This window comes from Trichosurus vulpecula, chromosome 4 (genome assembly GCF_011100635.1).
Source record: "Trichosurus vulpecula isolate mTriVul1 chromosome 4, mTriVul1.pri, whole genome shotgun sequence".
In the NCBI taxonomy this organism is placed as follows: domain Eukaryota; kingdom Metazoa; phylum Chordata; class Mammalia; order Diprotodontia; family Phalangeridae; genus Trichosurus; species Trichosurus vulpecula.
This window is the reverse complement of record NC_050576.1, coordinates 156,253,150-156,271,359: the sequence shown is the minus strand read 5'-3', so window position 1 is coordinate 156,271,359 and position 18,210 is coordinate 156,253,150. Positions and strand designations below refer to the sequence as shown.

At 49.5% G+C, this 18,210-nt stretch overlaps 2 protein-coding genes across 10 annotated transcripts in view; one reads left to right on the top strand and one right to left on the bottom strand.

Annotated features, from left to right (window-relative positions):
- PEA15 (proliferation and apoptosis adaptor protein 15) lies at nt 1-11,703 on the top strand. Its single transcript, XM_036755194.1, has 4 exons — nt 1-189; nt 8,150-8,340; nt 9,099-9,254; nt 9,577-11,703. The coding sequence occupies exons 2-4, from the start codon at nt 8,169-8,171 to the stop codon at nt 9,639-9,641; spliced, it is 393 nt and encodes a 130-aa protein (XP_036611089.1). The 5' UTR covers nt 1-189; nt 8,150-8,168; the 3' UTR covers nt 9,642-11,703.
- A 335-nt stretch (nt 11,704-12,038) lies between these two features.
- The window catches only part of DCAF8 (DDB1 and CUL4 associated factor 8), a 48,231-nt gene continuing 42,059 nt past the window's right edge, over nt 12,039-18,210 (bottom strand). For all 9 annotated transcript variants that reach the window (XM_036755190.1, XM_036755188.1, XM_036755189.1 and 6 more), the window contains 3 exons: nt 15,252-15,371; nt 14,731-14,847; nt 12,039-14,177 (listed from right to left, as the gene is read on the bottom strand). In XM_036755190.1, the coding sequence (XP_036611085.1) occupies nt 14,061-14,177; nt 14,731-14,847; nt 15,252-15,371 (354 nt within the window). In that variant the 3' untranslated portion in view covers nt 12,039-14,060. The remainder of the gene's footprint in view (nt 14,178-14,730; nt 14,848-15,251; nt 15,372-18,210) is intronic.

The window sequence follows — 18,210 nt, the reverse complement described above, 5'->3', positions numbered from 1 at the left end:
GCCCCTCCCCGGCTCTGACATCACGGGCCGGCCGGGTGGGGCGAGGCGGCGCTGGGCTTGGGGCTCGGGCTCCGGCAGCAGCGGAAGAGGCGGCGGCGGCGGCGGCGGCGGCTCCTGAGGCTGGTCAGGAATCCCGGCAGTCCGGAGTGCCCGGCCCGGCCCGGCCCCTGCGCGATCAGCTCGGAAGAGGTACCAGGGCTCCGGGCACAAGCGCCCGGCCCCGGGGGAAGGGGCGCGCGCACATCCGCGGACTGTCCGGGAGCGGGGAGGGCGCAGCGGCCAGACTTGGGGGGGGGACCCGGGGGCCACGCCGCGGGGGGAGGTCCGGCTGCTGGGGCGCCCCGGCTGGAGCCCGCGTGCGTCCTGGGACGCATCGAGGAGCGGGAGGGAGGGACGAGCTCGGCCGCACATTTCCCCCCCCGCCACCGGACTCGGCATCAGGAGTCAGAGCAGGGCTGGGATTAGGATGGAGCTCGCTTCCCGCCCAGCCCTCGGCCCAGGCCAGCTCCGGCTCCCCGCCCCTCCTTCCTCTCCACTCTGGACACGGCCTCGGCCGCACCCCTCCCCCTCATCCCATCCCATCCCCTTCCAGGCTCTTTTTTCAAGTGCTGGCTCTCCCTCCTTTGAGGTCCGGGGACAGTAGACCCCAGCCCCTTGTTATTGGAGAGACATCAAAGTAGATATCTTGCCTGGTGGACTCCTGGGTCCTTGGACTGCTCGGGAGGGTCTGTGTTTGGAAGGGGGTGGGGCGAGGTGGGGCTGGGGAGGGGGTTCTGTTTAAGGAAGGAGCAGAGGCATCTGGTGATACCCTCAACTTCCTGCAATCTGTGCCTGGCTGACAGGGAGACAGACACCCTGTATAATCGGGGAGGGGGCTATTTGGGAGTCAGTTAACACAGATGTGACAGAGTGTCACGGTGACATACTGATGTGATTCTCACACACAAACACAATCACACACAGGAGCCTGGCTGGATGCTCTGCGTTTTCTCTTCCTCACTGCCACCCCCACATGAGTAGAACTACTGAATTGGAGATTTAGAGAAGGCTGGATTCTAACAGGACAGCTGCCTGGGGTGTGGAAGGGCCACTGGTCCTAGCCCTGGCCTGACTTGAAGAGCAGCTTCATCCAACCCTGTGCTTGTCTTCTCTTGGTTTAAAGCTTTAAGCACAGGATGGGAGAAAAATCTTGGTTCCCACCCACCCGGGGCCTGGGTGGGGCAAAATCCTAAGGGTAAGTGGGTTGGAGATCTCAGCTGGTTATGAAGCAAAGGTGTGGACACACTGGTGGTCTCCTGTCTGTTCCAGTCTGGAGGTGAGGAATTGGCGGAGTGGTAGATTAAAGTCCCCTACAGTGAGCTCAGCGGTCAGAGTAGGAAGGGGAGGGGGGAGGAAGAAAATGAGTATGAGTCAGTCTGGGATGGAGAAGAAGTCAAAAAGAATGAGGGGAATGTGAGAGGAAGAGAGAAAACATTGAGAGAGACAGAGAGAATGAGAGATCAAGTGGGAGAGTGATAAAGGTACGGAGACTCTGACATCATCTTATGCCTGTTTCTCTTTCCCAATGTCTGAAAGCAACAGAGTTAAGGAAGAAGGGCTCTGTATCTGTGCAGTTCGTGTGTCTTAGGCCCCCAGGGCTGTCAGAGCCATAATCACTTTAATTGCTAGTTCCCTTTGTGGTTAAACACACTTGGGGAAATTGCCAGCTGTACCCTCCACTGCCTGTTCCTCTGGTCCCTCCTAGTGCTGGTGCCTGGACCCCGAATGGTGAAGAAGACCAGTAAGGGAAACCTTTTCACCCCAGCCTCCCATTAGGGAGAGATGGGACACTTTAGACACAGACACATTTATAAAACACAGTCACCCTCAAATGCATAAGGGACTGTCCTAATCAACCTCATACATTCATACATAAACTCACAAAGGCAGGTTTTCAGACTATCATACAAACACACAGGTAACCCTAAGATAAACACTATCCCCGTTGACTTGGAAAAGATCACTGACTCTACACACACACACACACACACACACACACCCATCATGGATAGATTGGTTACCTCCTCTCTTAACTTGGGCAAGGGGGGTAGGGGGGGTAGGTGTACCCCAGGGCTCCTCACTAGACCACAGTAGGCCTACAGAATCATGGAGCAGGCAGAGGAGGGATAAAGAAGAGGAAATTCTAGGAGTCCTGAGTACCTGTTGCTCCTACCAGGAAGCGTAGGGTCATGGGAAAGAGGGATGGGGTTGCCCCAATCTCAACCTATATGTGTGCCTGGGAGAGAAATCTTAGCTAAGGAAGAAGAAAAATTGAGGGACGAAGAGAATGAATATGGCAACCAAGAAGAGGAGAAAGAGATTGAGACAAGAAAAAGGGAGGGAAGAAGAGAAACAGGACAATAAGAGACAGGGAGACATGGATGGAGATGAAGGTAAAGAAACAGGGAATAGGGAGATACTAAGATGCTGAAATGAGGCAGAGATGGGGCAGTGAGGGGAACAAGTGGACAGGTAGTCTCTTGGGTACTCAATAGCCTGGTCTCTTTCCAGGACTCAGTTCATCCATCATAGGGGACTAGGGAGAAGCAAAGAAAAGACAGATCTCCAGGCCCAGAAGTTCAAATGATAATCAGTTTAATTCAGCAAGGATTTATTAAGTACCTGCTATGTACCAGCCCCTAAACTAGGCACTGAGGAAGGAAACAATATCTGCCCTCAAGGAGCTTACAGTCTACTAATAGTTCATTATTGATGTAAAGCACTCTGTGCATCTCAGATCATGACAAGGAAATGCCTTTCTTGTCTCTACCCTACCCCATCAGCCTCTCCTTCACCTGACACTTTAAAAATTTTTTTTTATTTTAATCTTTTATTTTTACATCACCTGCATTTCCCAAAATACCGCACATTCCTTCCCCCTCCCAGGGAACCATCCTAAAAACCATCCCTAAAAGAAACAAGCAAAAAGACAAAAATCAATTGAGTCAAACTAACCAAGTGCCGCACCATATGCAGCTTTCCACACAAAGGGGAGGGAGGAACGTTCTCATTTCTTTTCTTTGGGACCAAACTTTAGGTCATGATTTTGCAGCTTCCAGTTTCAGTTGTTCTGCGGTTCTTTCCACTTTTACATCGTTGCGTTACATTACTGCATATCTTGTTTTCCCGGCTTTGCTTATTACACAGTTCACATCTTCCTATGGTTCTCTGAATCTGGTGTATTCACCGTTTCTTACAGTGTTAGTTGGCTCCTTTCCTTCTATCTAGCTATTCCCCAATCGTTCCCAGCCCTCTCTGGACAGGTCAGAGTGCCAGCACCAAAGGTTCAAACTCCTCAGGAGTCACAGATAACGCCATTCCCCCAACCATGGTTCCATTTTCCATTTTTTCCACTCTGTGCCTATGTGCAGAAGAGCCTCTCCCTCGGCACCAGTGCCTGGTGCTGGGGCAGCTAAAGCAGATGTGAAGGCAGAGGTTGGGCCTCCTAATCCTCCGACTCCCACTACATTATCCTGAGCTTACTGGGGAATTTGGCACCAGATACTCATTGTGGGGGGCAGGGGAGAGAGGCAGTGAGGAGGAAGAAGGGGAGTGTGTAGCAGAGTTTGAGGATGTGGTCACCTAGGGTAGGAGCCTTCAAGAGATGAAGTCCTGGGGTTATTTAGGGACCACAGTCCTTTTTCCAAGGCACCTAAAATGTGGGTCTGCCCCAGTGCTTGAGGTGAAGAATCAGGAATAATCTGGGCAGGAATCTTTTCCCCAGTTTTCTCCAAAACTCCTGATAGTCTAAAACAGACACTTGTTTTCATTTCCAGTACTGAATGTGATTATCATCCCTAACCCACGAACAGGAAGGGGACAACAAGCAGATTCAAGCACCCCCAGTTTGGGGAAAGTCACAGGATCACTGAATTAAAGCTGGAAGTCACTGTAACAATCCTGCAGCCCAACCCTTTCTTTTTACAAATTAGGAAACTGAGGCTTGGAGAGGTAGTGAGTTGCTCAAGGTTCATTTAATATCAAAGTCTGTAGATATCCCTTTAGTGACCACTACTATCAGTTCTTGCCCCCATCCCAATCTTTTTATTCTTCCCAAGAGTATTCAGTGCCTTCCTCTCAAAAGTGTTTCTCCTCTTACCCCCCTCCCCCCCCGCCTCAATCCAACCCAGGTCCTATCTTTTTCTCCCTCTATCTTCTAGAAAGCCCCTGTCTCAGCCTCTGCTCCCAGTTCTAAACTTATTCCTCCCACCTTATTGGCCAGGCAACTCCCATTCCAATTTCTCAATGACTGACAAGCATTTACTAAAACAGTATCTCTCTCACAACTCCCAGTTTGGACTGGCTCAGACTAAGGGCAACTTGTTTGGGACCTACCCTAAGGGAGCCCTGGAAGCAGGAGAGAGAAGAGGAGGGGAGGAAGGAACTAAGGAAGGATCAAGGAAACAGTAAGGAGTTGGGAGAATGAGCACAGAGGGAAGGGGACTTCCTGCTTTAGTTCCGGGTTCCTGCCTTGGTATCCTGTCCTCCACCCAGAACCAGATGGGCCCAGTGTGGCGCTGCTGGAGCACTAGGCTAGCCAACACTCTGGAAGAATGACTTCCCAAAGTAGAGACAAGGAGAATTGCCCCCAAATCTCATAAGACCCTGCTTGGGGGTGGAAGAGGTGGTGTGAACTGAGAAGGAGTGGGCTAACAGCCAGGATCATGCATGGTAGAGAACTTCTGAGGCCCAGGGCCCAGATTAAACCCCAAGTTCCAGTTCCTAGGTCTGGATGTGCTAGAGTCCTAGAATTTAACTTTACACAGAGCAATCCTGCCCAGAAGTTTGGAGCTCCTCGCATAGTGAGGGGGTGGTAAGAGAAGAATGGACAGGAGGAGCCCTGCTCCCACATGGATGAGTCTGGGGAGCCCCAGATTAGGAGGTGGGATGGTTACCTCTGATGTTATTTCTTCTTTCCACTCCATCCTTTCCAGTGCTAGGATTCTGTTTCTATGCGCTCTGCTGCTCCCCACCCTCCCTCCTGGAAGAAGCCTTGGCTGTTGCTTCCTGGGCCCTCCAGAAGTCTTCCATCCCTCCTGCTGCAATCCTCCCTTGCCCAGGCAAAAAGGGCACGTCCAGGCAGACTATGGAGTCCCTGTTTTGATCATTGTAGTGGGGGTAGGGGGGTGGTCTACCCAGCTACGGTGGCCATAGTGAGACTGGAGTTTTTCTGTGCTTCTACAGGCACTCTTCCCTCCTCCCTGTGATCCCTTGATCCTTCAGGATCTCTTACACATCCCAGTAGCCTTTTCCTCTCCTTGACCTCAATCCCAAAGCTCAGGCCCAGTCCTTCTCACACATACAGATGTGTGAGTGCTCTCAAGTGTGCGAGCGCACGCACGTACACACACACACCTTTGACACCTCAGGCACCCTGCTCCTCTAGTGCCTCTCTGGGTTTAGGTCTTACGGTACAGTAATCCCTTGTAGATCTCTCTCATACTTGCACCCGTGACTCCATAACTTCTCTTCAGACAGACACATACCCACACATAGAGTATGACTGTCAAGTAAGATGATCAGTGACATTCTCGTGAAAATTAGCTTGGTTACCCAAATATACGTAGCACAGACCCATCTTCCCTCCCTGCCTCACAGGCTCCCCCCTTGGCCTATATGTACTCTTCCTTCATGGGTGCTCTTGCCTGCTGAGCTGGGGAAAGGGCAAAGGATACTTTTAGCATGTTGGGTGACCTATTCCTACCTTTTCCTTTCTCTGATTTTTCACATCCCTTTCAGTTCCCACACCCTGCCCCCAACTCCTGTCTTGTTGCCCTGCCATCATCTTCCATCCCAACCCATTCTGTGTGTCCCCGGAGAAGGGGGTTGGGCAGCACAGGAGCTAGCTGGCTGTGACCTAGATTTTTGGGTGGAGACAGTTCCTGGTGCTGACAGGCAGAGAGCATTGTTCTCAGCCCAGCCAGGGCCTGTAGCCATTGCTGGGCTCTTCTGTCTGACTTGCACCTAGGTGTGAGAGTGTGAGCTTGTGTGCCTATGTAGCTCAGGCTCATTGTGGGACTCACTTGATTCTGCTTCTTTGTGTATGTGTGTTACAATGCCTGCCCTGGAGGGAGCTTTGTTTTTCCTAGTCTGAGCAGGGCACTGGGAATGGAAACTCCAGCATCCTGGCTTACTATGAGATGTCTAGCATCTGCCTCAATTTCCCTGTGAACTCTGTGTGTGCCTGCGCGCGTGCGTGCGTGCGTGCATGTGTGTGTGTGTGTGTGTGTGTGTGTGTGTGTGTGTGTGTATGATAGGATGGGATAGAAGGGGAAGGTTTAGTGGGGTAGGAGAGGGTGCTAGGGGCAATGTTAAGAAGATGTAGTTTTTTGGACAATTTAGGGAAGGCTAGCAGGAGAAGTTGTGGTCATCTATACTAGATATCCTAGATTCTATTATCTCACCCTCCTACCAGTCAATGCTGCTCCTAGGCCAATCTCAAGAGGGATTCACATCTGCAAGAGTGGGGAGGTAGTTCTCCCTAATCTTTTAACTTAGTTCCATCCTACTACAGGCCCAGTCCATCTCGGGTCAGTGTTAAGAAGGATCCTTATCTTCTTCCTTCCTTATTTGTAGGTCTCAATAAAAGAGGCATGGGGATCTAGAGGGATAGTTTAAACTAGATCTGGTCCTTGCCTCTATCTCCTGAGACTTTGTGATCCCAGAAGAGTGGGACAAGGGCAGGTGATAAAGTTTCAGTGGATAAAGACTGGAGATAAGGATAACAGTGAGGTCCATGCATGAAGATCCAGGCAAGAGATTATAGGATCACAGATTAAGAGGTAGAAGAAACCTTAGAGGTCATTGAATTCAATTCCCTCAATTTACAGAAGAAACTAAGGCTGAAGAAGTAACCTGCCCCTGGTCACACAGGTAGCAAGTAGCAGAGCTAAGATTCAAACCCAGGCCCTCTGACTCCAAATCCTGTAAATCATGACAGGACCAGGGCTGGACAAAGGCTTGGAGGAAGAGATCAGGGGTGTAGAGAGAGTTCTTGTGTAGGAGGGGGAGCAAGCAAGACAAACTAGATAGAAGGGAGGCTGACCCAGAAAGAATGATATGGACCTAGTCTGTCCCCACCTCTATTCTGATACCACCCTAGAAACCCATTCTCTCCCCACCCCACCCCCAATGCCACCCAGCCGGCCTGGGAACTGGGCAGGGGGCCAGCACCAGCCGCTTGGTATTCCTGGGCTCGGGGGATATACAAAGGACCACAAAGCCTGGGAGAAAAAAGGGTGAGTGGGAGCTATGGGCCAGTCTGAAGAGAGAAAGGACCCTGCAGGGGGTGAGGGAGGAGATGACGGGACCACTGCTCCCTGCCTTCCCCCATGGGGTTGAATGCAGTACTGAACACAGAGAGGCCATAACAGGGGGGCAGATTTCCATCCAAAAGTGACTCAGTGGGGAGATGGGGGTGGTGCTACAGCTGGAGCTCCTAGGCCAGATCTCAGTGGGAAAGAGGGGCTTTCTTACCCTATTTTGAGGGAATACTACCCTGGCAAGGTTAAGGGCCTAAGCTCTTTTGGAAGAGGACAGGAACTGGGCTTCTCGGGTTCCTGTGCTGAATATCCCCCTCATAAGCCTTCCTTTTAGCCACCCTCAGTAGTTAGGCGATTTTGGGGGGGAGGGGGGAGAGTAGACAGTGGGTGAGAAAGTCAGAAGCTAGGTTGTCATGGTAACCGCCTCCTCCGTCAGGGGAGCTGTTGCCAGGGTTACTGATGGGGGGGGGAAGGAAAAATGAGGAGTAGGGAAAGGGGTGTGTCTGTCTTTGTAGTCCCTTCCCCAGACTCATCTCCTTCCCTCCCACCTTCCTATAGCTCCTCCTCCAGGGCAGAAATGTCTTTCCTCAAACAGCCAAGGCTTGGGCCTGCTTTTCCCTTAAGCACTTTCTCATTCTCCTTTCCTCTCTACCCCCATGTACCTGGAAGACCTGGGTGTGGGAAAGGCCTCAAGGAAGGAGGTAAGGGCCATCTTCTCTTGATTCCTAAAAGGCAACCAAGAGCTGCGGCTTCACCCAGAAGTGGAAGGGCTAAGCATATAGGTGATTTGAGTGACCAGTGAGGGCAGTGGGATCAGCATGGCCTGAACTCCTTTTTTCCTGGTTCAGTTCCCTGGAACCTTCAACCATGGCAGAGTACGGGACCCTCCTACAGGACCTGACTGACAACATCACCCATGAGGACCTGGAACAGCTTAAGTCTGCCTGCAAAGAAGACATCCCAAGTGAGAAGAGTGAGGAGATCACTACTGGTAGTGCCTGGTTTCACTTCCTCGAGACCCACAATAAGTTGGACAAAGGTGTGTGTGTGTGTGTGTGTGTGTGTGTGTGTGTGTGTGTGTGTGTGTGTGCCCTTGATGGAAACTAGGAACTTCAGGATGTCCCTAAGACCTCCACACTTAGATCTTCTGGCCATCTACCTGATGGGGTTGAGGGGGCAGGAAAAAAAGGAAGAGGCATGAAGGAATCTGAAAGAATCCTCATGCTTGCCAGACCTGCCCAAGAGTGTTTGTTTAGGGGTGGGCTTGTCTACTTACCCTTCTGCCTAAATCTCCCAGATTTTTGACCAGTGCTACATGAGAAATTTTTTCAAGTATTACACAGTAGTTTCACACTGGAATTCCTGTGGAGAAACACCTGCTGGTACACTACTGTGGGGCACACCATCAGACTGTGTGTAGGTATGGGGAGCAGGGGTTCCTTCTCACCAGCTTAAACCCTGACCTGGTATCTACCGTAAATCTGTAATGATGAAGACACTTGGCAATGGCAGGAATGCTCTGTACTTCCTAGCAGCAATGTGGTGCAGTGGAAAGACCACTGTGCTTTATTCGAATGGTGGCTCCAGCCTTTACTAGCTGTGTGACCATGGACAAGTCACTTAACCACTTGGAGCCTCAGCTTCCTCATCTGTGTGATGAGGAAGAATCACACTCAGAACCTCACAGGGATGCTTGTACAGAAAGGGCTAACACCCAGAGGGCCAAGGGGGACAGAGCAGAAGGTGGGGGCGATATGCGCTTTACCAGCTCTGACTTCCTTGCCCTCATCTTTCTAGATAACCTCTCTTACATAGAGCACATCTTTGAGATTTCAAGGCGACCAGACCTGCTCACCATGGTGGTTGACTACAGGACCCGTGTGCTAAAGATCTCTGAGGAGGATGAGCTGGACACTAAACTGACCCGCATTCCCAGTGCCAAGAAGTACAAAGGTATGAGACCCTGCCTAAGGTAGCCCCATAAGTAGCCAACCTTCTGCTGTCTTCTTTCTTTACCCTCATACCCCTCTGCCTTCCTACTCACTGGCACAAAGTCATCCTCTGCCCTTTCCTCTATCCTTAACTCCCTCCCATCACAGGATTCCTTGGGTACTGGAGATGGGCCGAGCCTTCTCATGCTTGAGTTATGGTCCCTGGCTTGGAGGAATAAAAGGCTAACAAAGCCAGACAGGGTCTTGTTTCCCCTCATTAAGAACCCATTCCTCATGCCCTGTAGCCACAGCCCTCCCTGGATTCATCCCCTTCTTTCCCCTAGACATCATCCGGCAGCCCTCAGAGGAAGAAATCATCAAGCTGGCCCCCCCGCCAAAGAAGGCTTGAAGGAGGAGGAGGAAGAGGAGGAAGGTTGGACCTTCAGTGGACCACCCCCATCCTCCTGGGGAGGGGGCAGGGGCAAGCACTGCACCCCCTACCCTACCTATTCACTAACCTGGTCTTAACCACTCCCAATTGTGTGTGTGCGTGTGTGTGCGCACGCTCTGGCTGTCTGTCTGTCCGTCTAGCTCGCCTAGTCCCCCCTGGGTGGGTGGGGGGGCAGGGTATGGGGTCTTAGTCCCCCCACTGTAGGGGGAGGTGGGGGCTATTTCTATGCAAATAGAAATCAGCACATTCCCCCTGTATCTCCCACTTCCACACCTCTATGCCCCCCACAAAAAAAGTCTAGGAGCAGAGTGGGGTTGATTTTTCCCAATGAAATGAGGAAAGATGGGGATGAGGAAAACTGAGAATATTGAGGGGTTGGGAAGGGCCCGTTCAGGGCTGAGAAGAGAGAAGACATAAGGAAAGAGTAAAGTAGTACTAGGCCAATGTGTCCCAAGAGTGAACCTGAGCTCCCCACTTGGGGAAAGCTCAGTGAGGTTGAGATTCATGCACTGCAGTTGAACTACAGGGCAGATCCCCTCGATGCCCTCCCTCCATTCTCTACCAGGATGGAAGGGCACAAATAAACAAACCCCTTTTCACTTTTCTCTAACCCACTTGAGATGGGTGTAAGAAGCTCTCTAAAGTTGAAGCCCCTGTTTGCTCTCCATTCTAGAAAGGCACAGGAAGTGGGAGGCCAAAGCTGAGGGAGGATGGCAGGGAGCAGTGCTCCTCCCTTGCTCCTCCATTCCTCTTCGGTGACTTTCACAGAAATACCCTGAGCCTGAGGAAGACTGGAGGGCTATCCCCAGTAAGTCCTTCCCCAAGAAAAACACTCCAGCCTTGAGCCCAAGGGACTGGACCTACGGAATCCAATCCCAATCCATCCCCTACTTTCAGGGCCCATGACCCCGCCATTGGCTAATGGGGAATTGCCCCTATTACTTCCAAGTTGGAATGCCCCCCAGACAATAAAGAAGGGGAGGGGGAAACTACAGTATTTTCTTTTGCACTAATCCTGCACCCCTAGGCAAGAGACCTGGCTCAGTCTGGGAGGGGGAGCACTACTACCATTCCTCTACTTGGCCCCATTTCCTGGCCCCTTGGGTTTATGGCCACTTCCTAGCCAAACCACTAGGGGGTACTGACCCCAGCCTATGGACCCCAAGATGCCCCTCCCTACCCTGACCGTGCTAACTGTGTGTACATATATATTCTACATATATGTATATTAAACCCGCACTGCCATGTTTTCCCTTTTGTGGTTTCTAGCGTTAACTTATTGTCTAGGTCAGACCAGAGAGCTTGGGGAAAGGGGGTGGGGTGAGGGTTGGGGTGGCATAGAAGGCCTGCCACATAGCCAAAACAGAAGAGAAGGCAGTTTAAAAAAAAAGTCACATTCAAGCCTAGAGTTGATTTAGAGTTAAGTTTTTTGTGTCTGATGCTTCTAGAGAGGAAGTAAGAGTAGAAAGTAAGTGAGAGGAAGAAGCCAGCTATTGGAAGAGGGAAGAAGCCAGAGGGCTGGAGGTTACCCATTACCCCAAATACCCCAACCTCTATACCCACCTCCCCCTGTCCTGCCACTGCTGCAGACACCTGCCTTAACAAACACCTCTACACACTCCGCGGTTTTGCCTTAAGGACCTTCCTGAGACCCCTTAGTCCTATCTGGCTTTTCCCTAGGAGTTAAGGGGATACTGGCTGCTTTTCCCCAAAGCAAACAGGAGATTGGTGGGATTGGGAAGAGAAATGAGCTCTTACTTCCTATGTTAGGGGGTACATAATGTTGGGGTAGGAGGGGTGCCACCCCACCCTTAGCTGGGAGGGAATGAAGGCAGGGTCACCTTAGTTTTAAAATTCCCTGTCCCTTGGTTTCTCTTAAGACAGATTAAAAAAAGTACTAACCTACCCTCCCACTATCCTGCACTGCAGTGAGAGTCACCCCATTTCCTTGTGCCCCTCTGTCTGCAGTGTGCACGGCCTTGTTCTAACCCTGGAATAAAGGTGATTGTACTGAATACAACCATGGTTCTGGAGTATCTATGAGAAGTCAAAATTCGGAGACTCATGAAAGCCCCATGGCACCAAATGCTGCCTCTTTTGTGATTGTGGTTTTATTAATGACAAGGGTCTGGGTAACTGTAGGTGAAGCTGGAACAGGTCCCCTCCATAAGCTTCATTAAGCTTACAAAGTGCTAGGCTCAGGTTTGGGCTTTGTGAATCTAAAAAAAGCTTCTGAGGCTACTTGTGAGAATTCCTGAGGGTAGAAAAAAGGGTCAAAGAGAGCCAGGCACTTATGCAGGAAGGAGCAAGGGCCCTCAGTGAAGATCCCATATACCACACATGGCAGCAAAGAAAGTCAGAAAAAAAAGCTTTTACTGAGAGAAAATACAACACACTCCAGAGTGCTTTATTCCCCAACCAACCCACTTTACCCTAGAAGCAATAAGGGACTCAGACCACTCAGTTTCCCCTCACATCCTTCATGGAAGGGGGCGTAGAATAGTTAATATCTGGCCTGAGAGCTGCTGGGTAAAGTGTTAAGAGAGAGAAGAGTCCAAGGACATCTTTATCCAACTCATCTTCTTCCTCAAATGGGCAGGCCTAGGAGTTTTACTACACCAGGCCAAGGAAGAGTGTTTCTGACTGGGCTTGGTGGAGGGCTGGGACTGAAGAAAGCACAGCCAGAGCAGCAAGAACACTCAGGGCCAGGGGCTTCAGGGCCATAATTCCACTTTGATTACTCTTTATTTCCTGACCAAATGCCTAGGCAAAGGGACCTATCCCCAGGCCACACTACTCTGCTACTGGCCAGTTCTTCCATAGGGCTGAGCCCTCCTGCTTGGTGTCCCCAAATTGGGGGTTGGGGAAAGGGGACTCTGTGAAGTCTCAAAGTCTCACCTTTCTCTTGGAGCACTGGCTCCTACTGGAAGAGGTGAGAGGAAGGGCTGGATGACGTAGGGGTGTGTGTGTCATTTTAAGGGGAAAAGAAACAAGATTTTAAAGAGTGACAGCCTTTCTAGGGCCCAGTCAAGTCATGCTTCTAATGGGTGTCTGGCATTTGGGCCTAAGAGAATAGAGTCCCCGAACCACCCACCACCCCACCAAAAAAAAAAAGAAAAAAAACAAAAAAAACCATCAAAACTGAGTAGAGACAAGGTTTCGGGGCTAAGGAAAGGATAGCATCCAAGTTGTAATGAGAAGCCCTGCCTATTTCTCATGGCAGCTGTGCTCTAAAGTTGGGGAGATTCCCCTCCTCCAGACTCCTAGGATCCAAAAAGAAAACCCCAAATAGGTATGTTGGGGACAAAAAGGGGAAGCTAAGTCCATTTGTCATCCCCATCACTAATCCCACTCCCTTCCTTAAAACCCTCCCACCCAGTCCCTTTATTGCATTCATAGAGAACATATATTTAAACCTTGACAATAATTTTAACTTGATGACATCCAAGTTTGATTTGCTTTTTAATATATTTATAGATATAAAATTAGGCCTCTAACAGTGATAGGGAAAGGGACGTCACCACCGCCAAACATACATTTCCTTAAAAATAACAGAAAAGTTAACATCCTTCCTATCCCACCCCCTCCCCCCATCCTCATCCCTCTCCCCCACCTCTTTGCCACCCTGTTTTAGGTGGTGAGGTGGAAGATGAAAGGAGAAGGAAGGGGGCAAAATCAAGTGCAAAACACTGTGATATGTAAAGGAGGACAAAGAGGGGAAGAGGTGAGTGGGATAGGTGGGGCTCAGAGGCGGGAGTCCTAGCAGGGAGTGGAACTACCCTGAACAAGCAGGGATTGGGGGGAAGGGGGAAGAAAGGAGGAGAAAATGCAACTTTCCCAGGCTTTTAAAAAAAAGAGAAAAAAATCAAAAAACCTAAACCAAAGAGGGAGTAGCCCCTCCATTCCCGCTCTGGCTTCATGGTGCTGAGCAGCCAAAGATTCCTTGGCCTTCTCCCCCAAAGAAACAAGGAAGAGGAGAGGAAAAGTGACACTGCCACCCCCCAAAAAAAACACACTAACACAACAGGCTCAAAAAAAAAGGAAGAAAGAAAATAAAAAGAAAAAGATAAGATTTGGGGAGAGGCCATTTTTGCAGAGTCCCGTGCGCCTCTCCACCGAACCACATTCCTGGGCTCAACCCCCCACCCACCCCTTGTGCATCTTAATGTTTTGTCTCCCTCCTCCAGTCTGTCCTTCCCCCTTGGATGTCTTTCTAAAGCAAAAAGTCCAAAGTGCAATGCTGCTGAATGTGAGGGCCTCGGGTGGATCAGGAGAGGGGCAGCCTCATACCCCCTGAGAAGCAGAGCAGGTTGGCAGGCTGGCCTCAGCTGCCTCCCCTTCCCTACCCCTCATCCCTCCCGAGGGAGTTCAGGGCTCTCAGGATGGCATGCACTGCACCCGGTCTGGGCCCTCCTCCTCGTCCGATGTGTCTGAGGAGCTGGGGGACTCATCTGAGTCTCCATCTGTGGCCCCGACCCCGGGCTCCCGCCAGCGCTGTTGGTGGGGTGAGGGGTTATGTTAGTGACTACCCCCAGGGTAGGCCTTTCAAATCAGGAATGGGGACACTGGGGCCCATAGGATTCAATGCAAGATAAGGATCCAAGGATTCCAAACACCTTCCCCCTTCCCAACAACAGTCCTATATGAAAGGAAGCTAGGAGCTCCTCAAATATGAATAGGTCCCTGAAGCCTAGCATCCTTCCTATACACAGAGACAATACTGTCATGTCTCCTTCAGGGGAGGGGAAGGACACGGCATCAGCTCTATTTGGTAGTGGTTTTTGTTTTGAGTACATTAGGGCTTTTGAAGGAAAATGCAGGAATGTGGCTCTCTTGGGGTGAGGCCACGTAGGAAGATGCTGGAGTAGGCAGGAGAAACCCAAACTAGACCTTCCATTTTTCTCTTCAGAACAGGAGTAAGGGTTGGGAAGGAGATGGTCAGTAGCATTTTCTAACCCTCCTAATGAGGGGAATCCAGTTCATTAAGAGCAATGTTCTTAGGGAATGATGAGATAGAAGAGATTTTCCCTACCCCACTCCAACTTACCCGATGATGCCGTCTCTGCCTCAGGTGGTGCATGAGGAACCAGAGCATATGGCTGTCAAACAGGTCAGTGTGGTGCAGGCTGTCCTCATCCCGCTCCCGTTTGTTCTTCTTAATCACCTGGAACCCAAGAGAATAAAGCCTAAGTAGGAAGTACCTAGAGTCCTATGGCCTGACCTGGAAGACCAGAGGTGTCATCCCCCAAACTAGGATCCCCTTTGGAGGAAAAACCCCTGGCTACTTTTATAGAGGGTGGCCAGGGCTAAGAAAGAACCACTGGGTTCAGAACTAAACAGGCAAGGGATTTGATTCTGAATGCTTCTTCCAAAAGATTCTTTTTCCTATTACCAATTATAGAGAGGCCCTTAAAACTGGGATGGGCATAGGTCTAGGAAGGACAATGGCAATAATGTGGGGAAGGAGAAAGGCGGAAAACTGTTAAGATACCCTATTACAAAGAGGAGTCAGTGAAGGGGATACTAGAGGATGGGAAAAGTGCTCAACTTCTGTTAGCAGTCACTCACGTCCTTTAACCCAGTTAGCTCCGTGGAAGCCTCAGCAGTAGGTGCCCAGATCTTGACATCATGGTCTAGACCACTAGTGGCCAGCACAGGCAGGTGGGGGTGGGGCTCTAGACAGTTCACCTGGGAAGAAGGAAAGAACAAGCACTGGTTCAGTGTGAAGGAATGGAAAACTAGGCTTCAACACCACTGCTTGCTCTCCAATGGCTCCTCTTTCTCACAAAGATTGGCAGGAAGAAATTGGACTGAAAGAGGCAAGGCCATAACTACCCCACTAGTCTAATCTAACTGACCCCTCCATGAGGGTGAAATAGGACACTAAAATATGCTCCGAGGTACTAAGGTTTAAGACCAGAGTTATCTCATTTTCCCCAACATGTTTCAGCAATCTGACTCTACCCTAACACAGCCCTATGTTTAGCTGCCGGACCTACTCTCCCCACTGGCATTACGACCACAAAAGCATGGTGCAGATGACCTAATCCAGTCTCAGAGTTCCAATCTATCAGAAACTAGAACTGTTTCAGCAGTTTTCACCAAGTGGCCCCCCCACCCCCACAGAAAGATAGCAGAAATGGTTATGAGAACATTCATTTAGAGTTGTTTACTCAACGAAGAGGAAAATACAAAGAGGAGAGACTGGGCTGGAGGAGAAAGGATTATCCTTTTGGGATACCAAACTGTCCCTTTCTGTGACCTACATTTATGGAGCCAAAGACTCTCCTCTCTGCTAACCTCAATAGAACATAATCCCCTTGACCTTATTCTGACACAGAACAAATCCACGAGGTTCCTACAAACCCAGTCATGGTCACTTCTCTGCGTACAGCTACAAAGCAGGCCAGACATGCACAAAGCAAGAAAAATTGTTCCATTCATGTTTCTTTCCAGCTGAAGACTCCTCTGCCCCCTGCTGTCTTAAAACTAAAATACCAGGCCCTAGTAACCAGGGTTACTCTTTTCGCAGGAGAGGAATGACCCCACCCTTCCCTGGAAGAGCAGGTCTTTTGGAAATAGGCATTTCCAAACTTGGAGTCAGATGTGGGACAGGAAAAGAACTTGGGAAAAAAGCGTGACCCTAAAATCACTTTGTGGCCCCCCACTTCAATCTCCCCTCACCCTGCAGCAGTCTGAGGTTCGGTCACAAACAAACCCCCCCATACACGCTGCTGCCCACACAAGTCTCAAGAAGTAAACGGACCACCACGGAAATCACTGGCCTGTCTACTAGTTTCCTTTTAAGTCTTCACTCTTCAACCTATATTTTACAACAAAAGGAGGCTTAGAGAAGGGTCAGGCAACACAAGGCTAAGCAATGAAGCAGAAACCCATCCTGCTGATGCTAACCCCAGCCTTAGGATTATGGCTCCTATCTCCTTCCGCTAGCTAAAAAGAGTCAAGGAAGGCATCAAGTCCCATTTTCTCTGGAAATATGACCAAAAGAAGATGGAGCTGGTTTGGTGTCATGCTCAAATGCCCTCTTCTCTTTAGACAAGCTCTTCCCAACCACAAAACACTGAACTTTGCTTAAAAAGAGACCATAGCAACAGGGGATTTGTTTCTTAAGCTTGGGAGAAAAGATCCCAGAGTTCCTGAGAACAGGCCATGTTCCTGACCATGAGACAGCAGAAGTTTGAAGTGATGGAGGGTTAGACCTGGGATCTAATGAATACACCTGTCATGGTCTACACTAAGTGATGGGTATCTATAATCACTTTACCAAATGGCTTAAATTGCAGTTTATCCAACTGACATTCTTTGCGTAAGTGGAAAGAGCTGTGGTCTTGCTGGGCCGAGTAGAAAGTCATGGTGCCAAGAGTCCGGGGATTCCTCCTTGCCTTTATGGAGTTGAATGGTAGCAAAAATGTGTATTTAAAGACTAGGGTCAGAGACAGGGCCTAATCAGACCTGCTTCTAGTCCTGGCTTAGGCATTAAATAATTATAAGACTTCAGACCTTTCTGGGCTAAAGTTTCCCTCACCTGTAAAATGAGGTCTGGACTAGACAACCTCTCAAGTCCTTTTTCTAGTTATTTTATTTTATGGTAAGACTACTATGAAGTCTAATTATTTCAGATACAGAGTTAAGACCCATGTCTAATGGCACTATGGGACCCACCTGAAAGGGGATAAATAGGCTCCATGAATCATTTAACTTGTAGAGGGATTAAGGGCAGGGTTAGAAGTAATCTTAATTTAGGTTCTCTGCCTCCTGGACTGAGAATCAAAAGCACCAAACTAGGATTGAGAAGAAATAGTGGAGAGTGTCTTTCCTAAGAAAGTGCCTCCAAAATTGATGTTTGGATGGCTTGTTTCTTCTCAGAGTGGCCTATCTGTGTTAAAGCTGTTATCACTAGTCACTCGGCCTTGTCATTTTGGAACGCTAACAGAGATGAGGAAAGCTCTAAGCCTAGAAAGTTTCAGCTCCTTTCACCTCTTTGAGAATGATCCCAAGGAGAGAGTTTGGGGTTAAAGGAGAATAACAATTTTCCCACCTCACTCCAAATAAAAGTGTCAAGTCCTTCTGCTGCCTTCTAACTACGCATCCTTCTTTGAGATTTGTTTTTGTTAGTGGTCTGCTTTTACTTACTGTAGGTGGCAACCAATTTTGCCTCAGACCTGAGCTCATCCTAGCAGGACAAATACTGAACTCCTTATCCTCCATCTCTTGCAGAAAGTTAGGGGAAGCGAAAAACTAGACAGATGAAATAAGCTTCCAGCTTTGGCATCTCTGGCTGTACTCAGGCCTTAGGGACAGTGGGTCCCAAAGTAGTCCCAATGGTTCAGCTGAGGCAAGAAGAAAAATTCTAAGAAATCCCTTATCAAAGTAATCATTGTGTCATGTAAAGATTATTAGATCTAGAACCAGAAGACCCATGTAAGAATACTGGCTTTGTCATAGAACTGACTTTCCTTCTCTATGAAATGAAGTATACTTATACTACCCTGTTTCAGAGAGCTGA